This window comes from Galeopterus variegatus, unplaced genomic scaffold (assembly GCF_000696425.1).
Source record: "Galeopterus variegatus unplaced genomic scaffold, G_variegatus-3.0.2 Scaffold15543, whole genome shotgun sequence".
In the NCBI taxonomy this organism is placed as follows: Eukaryota; Metazoa; Chordata; class Mammalia; order Dermoptera; family Cynocephalidae; genus Galeopterus; species Galeopterus variegatus.
The window spans coordinates 1-19262 of record NW_007741654.1 but is presented as its reverse complement, the minus strand read 5'-3'; the positions used below and the strand labels follow the sequence as shown (position 1 = coordinate 19262).

Sequence of the window (19262 nt, the reverse complement as noted above, 5' to 3'; positions counted from 1 at the left end):
ATGTTGTTCACACAGCCGCTCAGTGTAATGTATCCTACGTTCCGTCGTCCTTTCCTTGTGGTTTTTCGAGTTCGAGGCCGAGAAAGGATTTGAGGAGCCTAACTAGGAACCGGAAGGATCCGCCGACCTGGTTGCCCCACCGGCTTATTTAAACTGATGCACACATCCCCTCCCGTCGGCAGGAGGACCGCCTAGGTCCGGGAAAGGAGTTTGCCGGCGTACCCGGAACTGTTTCCAAGGTTTCCTCAGACTTTTGACGGGTGCGTGGCGGCGGGTTCTGGGAGCCAAGGCAATCGAGATCATTACTGGCTCGAGAGAGCGCCCCCTTCCCCCGCGGCTTTAGGGGCCCAGCGGGCGCGATGGCTCCGGTGTCGGGCTCGCGCAGCCCCGACCTGGAGGCCTCGGGCTCCGGGGGGAAACGTCGCAGTTCGTCGCGAAGCCCCAAGCCCAGCAAATCTGCTCGCTCCCCGCGGGGCCGCCGCTCTTGCTCGCACTCTTGCTCTCGGTCCGGGGACCGGAATGGCCTCAGCCACCAGCTAAGTGGCTACAGCCACGGCTCCCGAAACCAGTCCTACCGCTCCCGCTCGCGGTCGCGCTCTCGAGAGCGGCCCTCTGCACCGCGGAGCAGCACCCCGTTCTCTTCTGCCTCCTCGTCAGCCTATTATGGCGGCTACTCTCGTCCCTACGGGAGCGACAAGCCGTGGCCTAGCCTCCTGGACAAGGAGAGGGAGGAGAGTCTGCGGCAAAAGTGAGTGAGACAGCCGCACCTTCTCGTACGAGCCCACCAGCCTTTGGAGTCCGATTTGTCCTTTATTCCGCTTCTGACTATCCCGTGTTTCTCTCCCTCTGCCTGCCTGCGCCCCTTTCATCCCTTTTCATCAGTCCACCCACGGCGACCCTTTATTGGCCCTTTTCTTCCCTTACGTTTTCACTCATTCTCGCGCCCCTTCATAGAGTTAGTGCCCTGGTCTCCTGCAATCCGCTTCATCCTCCTGGCATATTAGCGGCATGGCCAAGAGCCTAAGACCTACTGGAATTAGAGCATTTACTTGGTTGTGTCGTTATCATTCGCGAGCATGATTTTAGTTCCCACTAGACTAAACTCATAAAAAGGAGGAGCCCTTTTTTATTGATCGCAGAATTCGTTGTGCCTAGTACTTTGTACGCTTGCAACCATTGCTTGTTGAATGAAGGAACAGTTTGAAGTAAGATATGTAAGTGGAAATATTCTGTAGGGAATGGGGAAGGGTTGAAATTAAGGATTGAAATTGGATAAGAGGAAAACCTTCCCCTCAGACAAGATGATTAGATGAATGTGGGAAACGTGATCTGCTAAACTACAGATGAGACTACCTTGAGAAAGGTCTTGTTAAGTGGTCTTAATCTCGACCATGAAAAATGACGCCAGGGTGAGATCAGATCTCTCTAATGAGAGTGAGTATTGGAGTGGAAAATGCATAGTTTAAAAAGGAAAAGTTTATAATTATTGCTTTGTAAGTCTTAATATGTGAGGTTTATTAAGTGTTAAATTATGTGTCAGGCACTGTACCAAGTGCTTCACACGTACTACGTGTTAAAAAAACGAGAAATGTAGGAGTATTACAGACATTCAGGGACGAGTGAAAGTTCCAACAGTCGGGAGATGTCTTCATGATTTTTTTTTTTTTTTTTCTTCCAGCAGTGGGAGGTAATAAAGTATAGTGATGGAAAGGATAGGCTCCAGAATCAGACTGCCTTTGAAGCCCTGATTTGCCACTTAATAGCAGTGTGACTTTCGGCAAGTTACTTAACCTCTCTGAGCTTCATTTCTTCACCGTTAAAAAGGGGATAAAATTAGTACCAAGGCTTTTGGAGTTGTAATAGTTTAGTGCCTGGAACATAATAAATATTCCATAAGTGTTAGCTATTAGTGCTTCAAGCATGGGAGCAGAAACAGAAACAGTCCTGAGTTAGGTTGGAGACCTACCTCTCCAAATTAAATTTTTCAGAAAGGTGCCCACAGTCTATGTCAATCGAAAAGCAAATGGCTTCTTATTGGAGAATCCTCACCAAAAGATGTCAGAACTGCTTGAATGAAATTTGCATTTGTACATGTAGAAGATAATTTAACAGTACAGGTGAAGCCAGGTGGTAACAGGTATAAGAACAAGAATTCGTGCTCTTCGAAGTCTGGCAGGCATTTTCCCCCTACATGCCTATATTCCTGGTATGGTTGTAAGTACATCCCCTTTTAGCTTGTCTGTTTCTTCAAGTGGGAAACCCTCTGAGTCTAACTTTGCAATTATAATACCTTTCCCCCTGAATAAAGAAGTAAAAAATAACTTATTCGATCAAACTAATTGTATGTATTTTGTAAGGATTTCTTAAAACAAATGGCTAAAGCGGCTAAACTTTGAGGAATTGAGCCTTTTGTTTTTGCAGTTTATGAGTAATAGCACAAATTAGAATAAATGACAAACATAAAACAAAAGGAGAAAAAAATGTTAGTGTCTTCTGAAGGATAGAAAATGTACTCCTTTTCCAAAAAAGAACTAAAACAGGAAATGAACCCCATATTTCATTGAGTGCAATTTTTTATCAAATAAAACTTTTCATTCTAGAACTCCATTTATTTTCTACTTCTGTTTTATTTTTATTTTCTTCATTAATTCCTGGGTTTCTGAAAACTGATGGTTTAACCAAATCAAAAGAGACTTCTCTTTACTTTCATAAACATATATAAATAATTAAAGTTATTTTCAAATGTAAAACTGTTTCTGTCACATATTGAAGATGATGAAATGAGCAATTAGGAGCTATGTCATGGATTCAGCAGAAGAGATGAACTTGATGGTCTCCCAGGCTATCATTTCTGATCCGGCCACTCAGGCTGTCAGTAGTCTGTATCACTTGGTAGTATTATCAGAACATCAAATCCTAAGTGATGTGTTTACATTTAAACCAAGTTTTTATTAATGTTAAGAACTTAAAGGGAAAATAAGACTTAACTGTACTCCTCTTGAATTTGATTAAATATTTAGGAAACAATTCAGCCATTTAGTTATAATTAACATCTGTATCTTCTAGGAGATTAAGTGAGAGAGAGAGGATTGGAGAGTTGGGAGCTCCTGAAGTATGGGGACTTTCTCCAAAGAATCCTGAACCAGAGTAAGTGGTTACAAAATGTCTTTTTATAATATGTTTAATATTTGTTTAAATCCTAATTCTGTTGTCAAAATTTTTGTTAAGTGAAGAACATTAAGTACATCTCACATTTTTTATTCTTTCTTGTGATTTATGCTATTATACCCCTTAAGTTTTAAAAACATGGAACATATCTAAGGATTAAAACATGTTGCTAGTGGGTTTTAGTATGCTAATTGTTCTTCTTAAATTGTAATTCATGGGGTGCTAATTTCCTATTCATAGAATGATTCAGTGTTAAAACAAGTGATACCATTTATAGTATTTTGAATTATTTTTTCTCAACTAGCCCAGTAGCAGATTGCATGACAAATATTAGCACTGGAAAAGGGATTTTTAAAAATTAATATACTAGTATGGTTTTGTTTAATTGATTTTCCTATATCCAATACTGTCTGAAGGATTAATGCTTTTTCTTTTTCCTTATTTCTTTACTCTTTGTCTTATTCATAAGTTTCTTCTTCCCTGTCCTCTATTTCTGTGTCTACTTTGGGTTGTTGAGACAATGTGTTTGAGAGGTAAAACTGTAATTTGTCACCAGGTGATAAAGCATTATTGTCTGAAACTTGTTCTTATAGATACCTTTGGAAAATGCTTGAAGAACCTGAACTCATGGAATTAGAGTTGGAAGGAATCCTAAAAATAATTTTCTAGAAAATACCTAAATTATTCCAGGTGTGATCTTCAGAGGAAAAGATTATATGATGTGGAAACTCCCTTTCTGAACTATTATAGTATTTTAATAATACTCATTTTCAGAATTCTCTGCAACAGAATGAAATCTCTTTAGACTGTAGTTTGTTAGGTTCTTCTTGCTCTGAGGAGACAGAGCAATTGCTGCTATACCATATGTCCTTTACACACTTCAAATAAATTATGAAGTCTTCCCTCAGCTTTCTTATCTCCAGTTTCTTTCATCTTTCCTTGTAGTTCCTGCTTCTCTACTTTTGCCCAGTAGTTTCTTCTGAAAATATAAATCCTCCATGCTGCTTTCACTTTGAATAGCACTCTGTAAACTCTAAAGCATTATGCAAATGTAAGCTATTATTATGAAAGTGGTAGACCCTTCAATTGCACTCTTATAAAAGTAGTCCAGTGTTTACTTTTAATGGTTCTTGGGCAATCATTGTCATTACTGGAAAATTTTAAGTCCGTATTTTTATACCCCATGGTTCATATCTCATCACTTTTCTAATTCTCACAACCATTTTCTTTAAACTTAGCTCTGATGAACATACACCAGTAGAGGATGAAGAGCCAAAGAAAAGCTCTACTTCAGCTTCTACTTCAGAAGGTATTTTTTTAATACAGAGCTTTTTTACTGAGAAGTTAAAAAAATAAGTTTATAAATAGTTGAACATTAGATTGATTTTATTCAAATTGCCTATTGTCTATTCCTCTTCAGTATTTCAAATAAAATTGATATTCAGAAATATTTCTCTAGCAGTTAGTTTTTTATTTGTATTTTCTATAGAAGAAAAAAAGAAGTCTAGTCATTCAAAAGAAAGGTCCAAGAAAAGAAGAAAGAAAAAATCATCTAAAAGAAAACACAGGAAGTATTCTGAAGATAGTGACAGTGACTCTGATTCTGAAACAGACTCTAGTGGTAAGAAAGCCAACATCATTCTGCAAGCCTCACTTCAATACTAGTTTTACTTCTTAAAACTTATTTTAGAAGAAGGCTGTTAAAAAATAATAATAATAATAGTGAAGAGTTTTTGAATGTGTACTGTTTGCCAGGCACTCTGCTAAGTGCTTTATATTATTGCCATTAAATCATAGGATACATCTTATAGATGAGGAAATGGAGGCACAGAGCAGGTTATTAAGTACCACACCCAAGGTGACAATTGGGATTCAGTCCTAAGCAGTGTGATTCCAGGTTGGTTGTTTGTAGTTATACAAGGCACCTGGCACCAGACCAAAGTCAGGAGGTTGGGCTGCACGATGTGTGGCACCAAAGTAAGCGTTGCAGTGCCACATCAGCCCAGTGGAAGGGCTCTTTTGGGCAATTCTCATGCCCAGTGGGCACCTCTGCAATTTTTAAAAAGGCTTGCCATAAAGTACCTTCTTCAGGCTGGCTGCCAATTGACCTAAGGCACCCCATCTGGGGTAGTGCATCACAAAAAGCCACCTTTTTGTGCCCTCTCTTGGCTGATGATTAACCAGAGGGTCCCTCCCTTGGGGTTGACATATTACACAGTGGCTCCCCTTTCTCTGATATCATTTGAGTTTCCTGGGCCCCAGTGTCACTTTTTTCCCTTACTGCTGGAAGACTGAACTTCCTTAAATCACGCCTGAGCTTGTCAGTCCCCTACTTAAAATCCTTCAATAGCTCTCCATAGCCTTCAGGGTAAAGACCCTGACTGATCCCTCTGTAACCACATATACCCTGTCACTTTCTCTTGCACCATCTTCTGTAGCCTGAGAACTACTTTCTTTCTCCTCAGTATTGTATGACCTTTCTCTTGACTCTGTTACTTGGTACAGAGAGTCCCTCTACCAACAATGCCAATCTCTCTCTCCCTCCAGCTTGGCTACTCATCACAACAGTGGGCATGTATTGCTTTTGTAATCAACTGATTTTTAGAAGAACTAGCTTAAGACTAGTAAACTTTTCCTCAAAAACCTTCCTGAAATCAACTTTTCCTGGCCAACTCTTCCTCAACCACCTGCCCAAAATCAGTCTGGTTTTGAGACTCATCTGTATGCTCAGAGCACCCCATGCTTCCCTCTGTCACACTGGATTGTATATATCTCTTTATCTGTCTCCTCCATTAGACTGAGCTCCTAGAAAGCATTCTCTCCCCCACCCCACAACATACACGTTTTTTTTTCTCCTTTTTATCATGAAAATCTTCAAACATTCAGAAAAGTAGAAAATAGTATAACTAATACCATTTACTTATCACTCATATTTAACAGTTCTTAGTATTTTGACATATTTGCTTCAAATATGGGTTTTTTGCTGAGATGTTCAAAGTAAATTAGAAACGTCACCCTTCCACCCTAAATGTTTCTGTACACATCTCTAAAAAATAATGACATTTTCCTACTTAACCACACTACTATTATCTCACACAATAAAATTAATAATAATACCCTATATCATCTAATACCTAGTGTGACTTTAATTTCTTTGTCCCCAGTGCCTAGTACAGTTCCTGACAAGTAGCAATAAATGTTTGAATGAATTAATTTCTTGTAACAAGTAGGACAGCAATAGTATATTCATCTACTCAAAATTGTTGGGGTTTTAGGGGTAGCCACTTGGCTCAGTTGGTAAGAGTGCAGTGTTATAAAACCAAGATCAAGGGTTCGGATCCTAGTACTGGCCAGCCACCAAAAAAAAAGTATTGGGGTTTTAGAGTTAAAAAAAATTTTTTTTCATTTATAATGTGCTTTAATTTGCAGATGAAGATACAAAAAGGAGAGCAAAGAAAGCCAAGAAAAAGGAAAAGAAGAAGAAACGCAGATCGTCAGTTTTTTCTTTAATTTTTATTATGGAAAAGTTAAAATGTATATAAAATGACATAAAATAGTATAATGATCCCCCATGTACCCATCTCCCAGTTTGAACAATTATTAACTCATGGGTAGTCTCCACTGCCCCCCCCCAATTATTTTGTAACCAATCCCAGATATCACTCCATTCATAAACAGTTCAGCATCTTTCTCTAAAAGATAGGCATTCTTTAAAAAAAAAATCCATGGACTGGCCCCGTGACTCACTCGGGAGAGTGCAGGGCTGGCAGTGCCGAGGCCGCTGGTTCGCATCCTATATAGGGATGGCTGGTGCGCTCACTGGCTGAGCGTGGCACAGACAACACTGTGTGGAGGGTTGCAATTCCCTTACTGGTCAAAAATAAAATAAATAAATTAAATAAATAAATAAAATAAAATCCATTATTTTATTAGGGATTGCAAAATGGTGATAGTCTAATTCTGGCTTTCTTCATTTATTGATAAATTCTATAAGAGCAATTTATCCTCACCAACTGTTTGGGTACCTGGAATTACAGTTTGGATAGGAAGGGCAGGACATAATTGCTTGACTTTTTTGTTTGTTTCATGAGTTTTCAGAATACAGGTTGAGTATCCCTTATCCAAAATGTTTGGGACCAGAAGTGTTTCAGATTTCAGATTTTTTTCAGATTTTGGAATATTTGCAGACTACATATCAGTTGAATGTGGTAATCCGAAATCCACAACACTCCAATGAGCATTTATTTTGAGCCTCATGTCAGCGCTCAAAAAGTTTCGGATTTGGGAGCATTTTGGACTTTGGGTTTTCAAATTAGGGATGCTCAACCTGTAATGAGTTGGACTTTTTTTAAGTATCATTATGAACCCAAGGATTTAAACATATTTGATGGACTTTAATCCATTACACTTAAAATTAGTATTAGTGCTCAAATTGCTAAACACTGTTTTTTAGGCTGTTTTATTTTTTATTTCTGTCTTTCTACAACATGAGAACTATATTTCATTATTCCCTTTAGTGATCTTTTTATAGTGAAACATGATTTTGTTAAATAAGTTAGGAGATTTTTTAATTGAAATTCTTCTCTAGCAAGTTTGAATAAGCTACAAATTCAGATCATTTTAATCAGTCTTACCTTTCATTGCCTTGAAAGATTTAGATGCCCTTTAACATGGGAATATTAAGTGAATTTGTATCGAATTATAATCCCTACAGGAAGAAATATAAAAAAAAGAAGTCTAAGAAGAACAGAAAAGAGCCCAGTGATTCAGACTCTAAAGATTCCCAAGAAGAGTTTCTGGAGAATCCCTGGAAGGATCGATCAAGTAAGTTCTACCAATAGACTTTAACTCAGAACAGATGAAATGTTAAAATAACCAGTTAGTCAAAATGTAAATGTGTTTCTGAACATCTTTTATACAGAGGCTGAAGAACCCTCAGATTTAATTGGCCCAGAGGCTCCAAAAACACTTGCCTCTCAAGATGATAAACCTTTGAAGTAAGTAGCCACGTATATATAATACCTAAAGTACCTTCCAAAAAGTTTGGCCCTAACTTACCTTGCCAGGCTTATCTCCCTCTACTCCCTTATTTATACCCCAGCTTCCAACTGAGCTGGACTACTAAAACTTTTCCTGTATTTACTATGCACTTTCCCACTTTTGTGCCTTTTTTAGCTTATTTCTTCCCCAACATTCCTTCCCTTCTTTTCCCTGCCCTCTGTTTTCCCCCCTACCCCCAATTTCTTTCTGTTAAAATCGTTACTATCCTTCAAGGCCTGTTTCCAAAGGAGGGGGCATATGCTGATTCCTAATACTTCCTCTCCACAAGTAGGTGTGATTTTTACCCCTTTAATTCTCATAGCATTTTCTATTTCTTTTATGCATGGTATTATACATTTTACCTTGTATTGGAGTTATATTCTTATTAATATGTAAACTCCACAAGGACAGAGATTATTTTTGTATTACAAGCTTTGAGTTTAATAGGTACTTAAGAAACATTCACTGAACTGAATGAAGGAATAGAAGCTTTTAAAGTCCCTTTGAATGAAAGTTAATAGATAATTGTTACTGTATAGCATTACTATTGGTTATAAGTATGTTAATCTGAGATATATTATTTATTTGATTTGGATTTTTTTTTAAAGGGAAAAAGGGAAAGGGAATCAGCTGGAGGCAGAAGCAGGAATGGCAATACCAATAGGGATAAATTAATCCATAACTGTAAACCATGAATCTATTCTCACTAACATCAGTTCTTTTGTTCTTCTAAAGTATCTCTGCATTTTTGGGTTAGTTATATAGGTCATAGTGCAGTGGTCACTAGTTTATTTTAATTAGTGATTTATTTTAATTAGCAATTCACATTGGGCTTCCCAGCACACTACTACTCAACACTGTTATTCCTGCTGTTGTCTGAGAGAAAATGGTTTTTTGTTGCCCTCTTTAGCTGATGAGCTTTTTATATTGAGATGATTTAATGGACCTTTTCTAAATTCTGAATTACTTTGTAGCTATGGCCATGCTCTCTTACCTGGTGAAGGTGCAGCTATGGCTGAATATGTAAAAGCTGGAAAACGTATCCCACGAAGAGGTGAAATTGGCTTGACAAGTGAAGAAATCGCATCATTTGAATGCTCAGGTTATGTAATGAGTGGTAGCAGGTATGTTCTTGGCATTGAGCTCAGTTTTTATAATTAGATCTTTTCCTTCTTTCTTACTACCAGAATTATATCCTGGTGATTGATTTTCATTAAGTGACTATTCCTAATGAAAAGTAGAGTATAAATATTGCTGTGATTTGGTTTTATTGGTATAAATGTGGTTGTCTAAAATTCCAGCCCCAAACTCAGCTATATCTCCAACTTCAAAGAATCAATCTTTCCAATGTCCTTTCCTAGTTGATTGTTTGGTAGTTTAATCTACTGGAAAATATAGTTAAATTTAGCTATTTATCACAGCCTCAAGAGGAATGTGACATTTTGGTAGTTAGGAAAGCATTTTCACAAGACAGTGTTTCCTGGTTTCCAAGTTTGCCTTCAGCTCTCTGTGGACCCAGGTTTTTGAGAATGAATAGCAGAAAAGGATTATGAGGGGGCTGGCTGGTTAGCTCAGTTAGAGCATGGTGTTATAATACCAAGGTCAAGGGTTTGGATCCCCATACCAGCCAGTCACAAAAAAAAAAAAAAGAAGAAGAAGAAGAAAAAAAGGATTATGAAAGACACCAGGTTCAGCGTGGGGAAATGAATATAAAATTAGGGAAGAGAAAGCAAAGTGCCAGGAAGAACCAGGAGAGTGAGCTAACAGCACAGCAGTACTGAGATCAAATTGAATGCTGGATTCTTTAAAACTTTATAATCTTTTTAAAATAGATAATTATTTTTAAATATCATTGGGGGCGAATATTTGTAGAACACCCAAAGCACCTCCAAAATCTTGAAATCCTGAGGACCAACATTTGAAACATTATATTGGAGGACCAGCACAGTAAGACAAGAAAAAGAAATTCGAAGCATAAGGATTGGGAAGGAGGATATAACACTGTCATTTTTTGCAAATTATATGATTGTTTACATAGAAAATCCCAAAGAATCTTCAGATGAATTATAAATAAGTGGAGGGTTTAACAAATGGTTGGATATAAGGTTAATACACAAAAATCAATTGCATTTTTATATACCAGCAACAGAGAATAGAAAATGCAATTAAATAAAAAGAAAACAACATTTATAGTAGTATCAGAGAATGTGAAGGACTTAGGAATAAATCTTAATAAAAGATGCCCAAGTTCTCTACAGAGAAAACTATGAAACACTATTAAGGGACATTAAATAAGACCTAAATAAGTGGAGAGATACCATGTTCATGGATAGGAAGGCAATATTGTAAAGCTGTCAGTTCTTCCTAAATTGACCTGTAGATTCAATATAATTCTAATCAAAATCGCAATAGAGTTTTTCATGAAACTTAATAAGCTGGTTCTAAAATTTATATGTAAAATTTATATGTTAAAGGCCAAGAATAGCCAGGTCACTTTTAAAACAGAAGAGCAGGAAGGTGAGATTTGACCTACCAGATATAAGGACTTATTATGAGACTTACAGCACTTTACAAAGCGTAGGGGAACAACCAAATTGTTCAATAGAATAAAATACAGAGCCCCAGGATAGAGCCATACATGTATGGAGCTTCGGTATATAAAAGAGATTGCATGCCAAATCATTGGAGAAAGAAGGAACTATTTAGTAAATGGAACAGGGAAAAAGTGGTTATCCATAGGAAAAAGATGAAAGTAGGGCCCTACATCACATTATATAAAATGCAATGCAGCTAGATTAAGGATTTTAAGAGCAAATATCTTTTAGACCTTGGGGTGGGGAAGTGTTTCTTAAAGAAGACAAAAAGTGCACTACCCATAAAATAAAATATTGATTAAAATTGCCTAGGTTAAAAGTAAGAACGTTTGTTCATCAAAAGACACCTTAGTTGCAAGCTGAGATAAGATCTTGGAATACACACACCTGCTAAAGAGTTAGTATTGAGCACATTTAAAGAATACCTATAAACAACCCAAAAGAAAAACGGGAAAATGATACAAACAGGCATTTGTCAGAAGAAGAAATACCTATGGTCTATATACTCATAAAAAGGTGTTCATTATTATTGGAAATGGAAATCAAGAACTTAGTGAAATACCACTTTACCCATTCGAGGCCCATTCTACCCATTTGATAGACAAAAATTCAAACGTGTAACAGCACCAAGCATTTGAGAGAATGTAGATCTACAGGATCTCTTAACTAACTACTGCTAGTGGTGATGTAAATTGGTACAAACACATTGGAAAACAGTCTGGCATTATCTTGGAAAGTTGAGTATTCATATATTTTATGACCCAGCAACTCCACACCTGGGTACCCAAGAGAAAATATTTTCCATGTACTAGGAGACATGTACATGTATGTTTATTACAGCATCCTTCATGTAGCATTTCTGTTCCAGATAGATTGCTGTACTCACTGTACCCTGAGCAACCTAAATACATTGTCATCTCCTTGATTTTCCTATTTTGCACTCCCCAACCTTCAACACCAACCTAAAATTATTCTCCCCTCTTCTTACCCAGTTTTTCTCCATTTTTCTAGACAAATCTTAAGCTTCTTGAACTGATTGTGTAGGATTGGGTACATACATTTAAAAGGCAGGTTTTCTTGACGTTTTCCCTCTAAATAAACAGACCTTTTAAAGATGATGTCATGCCTCTATCCCAGTACTCTACTGATATGGCCCTTGTGCTAAATCCCTTCTTTCTTTTCTTTGAGCCACTACCAGACTCTAAGGAAGTTAAATCCACTGTCAAAGACTCCTCTTCACTTATAGAGTTATACTTGGTTCTTATGGTTATACTGGAAATTAGAACTTTAAAGAATTTCCACATGATTGATGACAAGTTAAATCTTTCATATATTCTATTAATTCCACAAAGGCAAATGGACATATATCACCTAGGAAGTTTAATAATTTGCCCATTTCTGGTTGTTTTACTAGAAACAACTAGTCTCATGCCCTTATTATTTGAAATTAATAACATTCACTATGTTGACAGAACATCAGAGATCATTATTTGAATACTAGAAATGAATCAAAGAACACATTGGTAAAAAAAAATGAAGGATCTTTTGAAAATTTAAACTCATTTCAAAAACAGTTTCTATTTGTCAGCTTTTAAATAGAGCACTGTGTTAAGAAAGGATTAATGAGGACATGCTATGAGAATAACTGAGAAATTAAGCCAAAAATAAAATTATCTCCAGGCATCGCCGAATGGAGGCTGTGCGACTGCGAAAAGAGAACCAGATCTATAGTGCTGATGAGAAGAGAGCCCTTGCATCCTTTAACCAAGAAGAGAGACGAAAGAGAGAGAACAAGATTCTGGCCAGTTTTCGAGAGATGGTATACAGAAAGACCAAAGGGAAGGATGACAAATAAGGATTTTCTGATTGTTCAGCAAACATTTTTTGTTTGTTTGTTTGTTTGTTTGTTTGTTTGTTTATAAGGATGACCGATAAGGGGATCTTAACCCTTGACTTGCTGTTGTCAGCACCACGCTCTCCCAAGTGAGCTAACCGGCCATCCCTATATAGGGATCCGAACCTGTGGCCTTGGTGTTATCAGCACCACACTCTCCCAAGTGAGCCACGGGCCGACCCCTCAGCAGACATTTTTAACAAAAAAAAAAAAGTCTGGGTTCTACACATACACACAGAAAGATTATTATGCTCTGAAAAAGCTTTACAGTGCTACTGTGCCTTCTATTTAATTCTTTCAGTCCTTTAATGAAAAGCTGCTTATTGATATAACTTTAGCAAGTTCTTTGGGTTCTTTTGGATTGACCATAATAACTTTCTGGTTTAAAAAATCCAAATTATGAATTAAATCCTACTGTATTGGGGGAGGTGTCATGGAGAGAAAGTATCATTAGGATGAGAAACTTAAATCTCCCGCCATGGGACAGTGCTACTTTTAGCTGTACATGATGCCTGTCCCCCACCCCCCAACTGAACTTGTGGGAAATTTTCATTCCTCTGCATTGAATGTGTTATAAATGGACTTGATATAGGAGGCCACTTTTGTTAACAGAATGAAGGCATTGCTGAAAAAAGCAAATCTGGAATTTGAAAACTGACTTATATAATACCATATATAGTCTTCCCTGGAAGTAATGTATTTTGTTTATACCCCTACCTCCACTACAAAACCAACAACAAACGAGAAATCAAATTAACCCACAGACTTGTTGAATTGCAAATGTGAACATTAGGTTTTTTAAGTTCTTAATGTTACTTAAAAATGTTTCTTTCAAGTATAAAGTCTTGGGAAGTCTACCGTTATGCCAATGTAAGTACATTGTTTCAATCTAAGCTGTACTTCGATTATAGGATAACATCTAAAAAGAATGGGAGTCAGCTATGGTCAAGAGTTCTGATACAGGGCTGGCTGGTTAGCTCAGTTGTTTAGAGCATGGTGTTGGTAACACCAAGATCCAGGGTTTGAGCCCTGTTACCAGCCAGCTGCTAAAAAAAAAAAAAAAGTTCTGATAGGGAAAATACAATGAATTAGTATTTTTATTTAGTTGTTTCATAAGGATGAAACTAAAATGATATTAAGCATTTTTAACTCTATCCTTTATGTAGTAAGCAGATTTCATTTTAAACATTGTTGTGAAGGTTAATTCTAGATGTCAACTTGGTTAGATGAAGGAATGCTGAGAAACCTGGTGAAGCAATCTTTTCAGGTGTATCCATGAGGGTGTTTCCAGCAGAGATTAGTATGAGAGTCTGAGTGGCCTGGGTGTGAAAGACCCACCCTCAGTGTGGGTGGGAACCGTCCAATCCGCTGGGGGTCTGGAGAGAACAAGACAGAGGAAAGAGGTGAAGCTCACTCTCTTGATCTCCTGGAGCTGGGATACACTCTTCTCGCCTGTCTGTGGACATCAGAGCTAAAGACTCTTCAGCTTCTGGGTTCCAGAACTTACACCAAGGACACCATCAGCTTCCCTGGTTTTGAGGCCTTTGGACTTGGACTGAGCCACAGTACTGGCATCCAATTTACAGATGTCCTATCGTGGGCCTTTTCTTCATAGCCACATGAGCTAAATCCCTTAATAAATCCCTCTCATATAATTATAACATATCCTATTGATTCTGTCTCTCTGGAGAACCCTGACTAATACAATTGTTAAACCTTTCAGTTTATTTTTTAAATCTGTCATTCAGTTTAATTTTAAATGTTTTACAAACATTAAGTTTGTATAGAACCCCCTCACTTTATCACTTTTTTATGCTATTATTGACTTTAAAGTTTGGGAGAAATGGAAAATTGTGGGACTGTGAGATTACGGTCTTTTTCCCTCTCTTATTTTGTTCAGTTTTACTTAGGTCACATGAGTGAAGTGAGAGGGGACAGTGAAAGTTTTGGCTGTTTTTGTTAAGGATGTTTTGATCTGCGTTATTATTTTATGCCTATGGTAAATTTAAATTATCTGGGTAATGGGGAATTCTGACTTTGCTATTATAAAATTTCCTCTCTCCTTATAATAGTTTAAAAGTGGTTTTTATCAAAAGTTTTTAAATGAGGCAGTCAAAGCAAAAGTTTTACTGTTTAACATATGTTCTAGGAAAATGTCTACTTTTAACCCACAACTACTAAACAGCATTCAGCATGTAGCCACATTTATGATCCTTAAATTTGAAGTGATTTTTATTTATCTATACATAATCATAGTTACTGCCTACCCTACGTTTTCAAAAGTTAAAAGGAAACTAGGTCCCAAACTTGTGAGTCTTAATCCATCTACTTCCCTGTATAATAAAACCTAAATTTTATAATCCGCACTTAAAAACTTTGTTCTCTAAGGACATTATTTTTTGGTACTGTTTCCTAGAAACCAAATGAGTATGTTTTCTTATTTTCAGTAGGCAAGGTAGTTTAAATGCAGCAATCTTGTGATATATGAAAATTATGAATTTTTATTTGATTCTCTTGCCTCCTGTACAGCATAAATACTCAACAATTGTTTGTTGAGTAAATGAAAGAAAAGACAATAAATTACTTCAGAACCTTACCATTTCTTTCGTCAGTGTTTGTTTGGGAACAGTCTGCCAAAGAACAACTTCAGTAGCATATTCTTTGGGAAAGAGGAATTATAGAGTTTGGACGTGTTGTCCCTGCCAAAACTCATGTGGAAATCTGATCCCCAATGTGGCAGCATTGGGAGCTGTTTGAGTCATGGGGGCAGATCCCTCATGAATGGATTAATGCTCTCGCTAGGGGAGGGGGGCCTGAGTGAGATCTCACCCTATTAGTTCCCACAAGAGCTGGTTGTTTAAAAGACCTTGGCACCTCCCCTTTCTCTCTCTTGCTTCCTCTCACCATGTGATCTGTTTGTACCCAACAGCTGCCTGCTGCTTTCCGCCGTAAGTGGAAGCAGCCTGAGGCCCATGCCAGACATAGCTGTCCCAGAATTGTAAGCAAATAAACCTCTTTTCTTTATAAATTACCCAGTCTCAGATATTCTGTTATAGCAACACAAAACAGACTAATACAAGGAGGGAAGAATAAAAGGGCTAAAAGTATTTTATTTTCAGCTCATTGAGAGTTACTGCTTCAAACTGTGTTTACTCACCTGAGCCATAAGTCAAATAGTAAGGTTATTGTATTTTAAATATATTTTTTGTTCTCCAGAGAGACTTATCTAGTTTCCCACCTCCTTGCCTGTTGCTCTGATTGGATTTTTCCTCCTTTTTTTATTTATTGTTTAAATATAACAGTAAAAAAAAAAAGAAAATTTACAGTTCTACCACATCAATTGTCTTTAGTATTCTGTGTTCCTTTCCAGTGCTTGTCTATGTAATTATGTATTCTAATGTACTTGTAAATAATTATTCAATGAGTAATGTAATTTTGTCTTTGGTGTCTTAAAATTTTGCAGCCAGGCAAAAGAGCCTCATAGGGCATGTAGGAACAAGTGATGATCTGGTGTGAGGATAGGAAGAAGACAGAAATAAGTAAGGGTGATGACTGTGCCAATTCCTGTTTCATTGCCCCCATTCCTCAAGCCACCCTGCTGCCATCATGTACAATACATGGATGGAAGGCAGCATGCCCAGTTTCAGAGCAAAATGTATTATTTAGCAGTGAGGTTTAACTCACAGTAAATGAAGGGGTCTGTGAGTAGACCTTCAGACTGCATGTATTATGAGCTATAGAACTGTTGCCATTTTGTTTTTCCCTAGTTGTGCTCATAAAGAGGTGTGTCTGGGCTGGAGACTTAGGCTCAAGACGAAGGAACAAGCAGCCAAGTACCAATCTTAGTTTGGTCTCTCAGGTGAATTTTAGCAACTCTCTAAACTCAGCTCTGTACCTGCAAGACTCTAAACTGACACACATAGTGATGGGGGAAATCTTTTAGAAAATAGAAAACAACTTACTGGTTACTCTGCTAATGTGATGGAAGTTGCAGAATGGAAAATGAAAAAAATACAGCTGGCTTGTGTGCCTCAAGTTTATTATTCAATAAATATTCTGTGGTTTGATGTGCAGTATTGTATTTTTAATATATTCTGATTAGAAAAACAATCCTAAAACATTTGGTAAAAATCAGGCAATAAATATTGAATTAGAAGCAAGTATTTCCAGTATATCATTTTTGGTCTCGATAATGTCCGTCAGCCATTTTTCTCGAAAGCGAATCATTCCTGGTCTACAGAGGAAGAAAAACAGACACACCAAAAGCTTTTAAAGTCAAACAAAACATTAAGCCAGGGATTCCTGTTTACTGTTATGTTGCTAGTGAGCAAGAAGCCTCCTTTTTTGGTGGGGAAGAGGGGTAGGGAGGATTCTCTCTATCTATTCTTTACTGTTCCTTAGGCCCATCAGTGAAAGTATTCATGAGCTTATATGTAAAGATTCTTCAAGAAAGCTGCTATACAAATAAAAGGGATTATTATACATGAGTTAATTCCATGTGATTTTGAAGTTTCCCATAGAAACAATAGACATGACCCACTTTGTCCCCACCCTACTCCAGCAACTAATCCTCAAGTTTCAAATCACTAAAAAACCAGACACTAAGAAAAATAATTTTCTAGGATAATGGCAGAATCCAACTTTCAGCCCATTCTAATGGGATAGGTGATCCAAAGAAGAAAAGTAGCCATTACATGAATTATCTGTGGCTGTGGGCCTGCTAGATTCCTGGAGTGTAATGACCTTTCTCCCACCGTTTTAAAATAAGTCCTCAAATATTTATTACCTTTGAACTAATGATTGGTCCTCAAGGGTATAAGAGACATCAATGGGTGCATCCTAAGGAAGAGGAACAGCTGTCAGCCTAGATCAGTCATACCAACTCTTAATTCCTTCCATCCTTACACATGTCCACATTCTTGAATTTCCAGAATTCATCTTCCTTATAAATTGGGAGTCTGTAGGTGGTAGTTCTTTGTCACTTTAAACGTGTTTCCCAAAAGATCTTTTTGGCAACAAATATCTTAAGAATCTCCACAAAATTGGAAACAAGTTGGGAGAGGCTTAACATTAACAGTAGCTTGAGTAAGTTTCCATGCTTCTGTTCATTCAACTGACAGTTTCTACTTTACCTCTTAGGAATGGTATGAGAATGAAAATATAGATGAGCAAGGCTTGAAAACTTTTAAAGCAGCATTCAAATGTAGGTTGTAATATTGTCTCAGTGGTCCCCTCCCATTCTCGCCTCCAAAATTATACTTGGAATTTTGAGCAAGAGCCATTAAGACCTCTCTCTGTACGGTCTTGTTCACCTCCACCAGCCTTACTTCCCGATCTCTGACCTTGGCCAGTTAGCAAGAGAGCCAATGGAGGGGTATATGACCAGGAAAAGTGAGAACTCCCCATATTGTAATAATCTTTAGATTAGCCCAGGCTCCAAACTCTACATAGAAACATTTGTACTAGGATAGGTTCAATATAGGACATAGTTGGCTCACTATGTGGTTATATATAAAGCCTTAGAATCAGGCTGAGGATCAAATAACTTTTGCGAAAGGATGGGAAGACAAAGGGGAAATAATATTTTTATGTCTGTTGTGTTCCAGGCATTATGCTTAGCACCAGCCCTGCTCTAAGGACCCTTCCCCTGGATTCATGGATTATTTTGGCTTCTTTCACACCAGCTATCAAGTTAACATATTTCTTATTCATGGTTTACCTAGTGGCTACAAGCAATGATTCCTTCGAGTATTATTGAGTGCCTACTATTTTCCAGGCCTTGTTTTACAACAAGACAAAAATCCCTGCCTTCGTGGAGCTTACATTCTGATGGGAAGCACATAATAACAAAATAATTAATTATATAGAATATTAGAAGGTGATAAGTGTTATGGAGAAAAAGCATGGGGGGAGAACAAGATAGAAAGTATAGCAGAAGAGGTAAGGGAGTGGGCAATGCACATGCCTAGGAGAGAGCATTCCAGTCAGAAGGAACAGCAGTGCAAAGAGCCTGAGGCAGGACTATACCTGGCTTATTTGAAGAGTAGCAAGATCAGAGTGGCTAGAACAGAGTAAGTGAGGAGTGGGAAAACAGAAATAACAAGGGACCAATCACACAAGGCCTCACAGGCCCTTGCTACTCAAATGTAGTGTCTGGAGCTGCAGTATCACCATTGCCTGGGAGCTTGTTAGTAATGCAGAATCTCAGGCCCCACCTCAGACCTGCTGAATCAGAATCATCATTTTTAACAAGATCCCAAGTAATTTGTATGCACTTTAAAGTTTGAGAAACACTTTTGGAAAGTTTTAAACAGAGGAGTGACAGAAATTTGTTTTACAAGGCTCACTCTGGCTGGCTGCTGTATTGAAGAGACATCGATGAGGGTAAGGTTGGAAGCAGAGACTGGTTAGGAGGCTATGGAATTAATCTTGGTGAGAGGGGATGGTGTCATGGACCAGGGTGGGAGAAGTGGAGTGGTAAGAAATTGTTGGATTCTGGGGGCCGGCCCGGTGGCGCACTGCTACAGTGCGCTGCTTGGGAGCGCGGCGGCGCTACCGCCGAGGGT

At 37.9% G+C, this 19262-nt stretch overlaps 1 protein-coding gene across 1 annotated transcript; it reads left to right on the top strand.

Moving 5' to 3' along the window:
- The first annotated feature begins 248 nt into the window (after positions 1-248).
- On the top strand, positions 249-12725 carry LOC103582286 (NF-kappa-B-activating protein). The gene is made up of 9 exons (XM_008563928.1): positions 249-748; positions 3067-3147; positions 4407-4477; positions 4658-4789; positions 6598-6661; positions 7883-7992; positions 8090-8165; positions 9183-9332; positions 12483-12725. Exons 1-9 carry the CDS (start codon positions 360-362, stop codon positions 12655-12657), a joined length of 1248 nt encoding a protein of 415 aa, XP_008562150.1. The 5' UTR covers positions 249-359; the 3' UTR covers positions 12658-12725.
- Positions 12726-19262: the final 6537 nt, after the last annotated feature.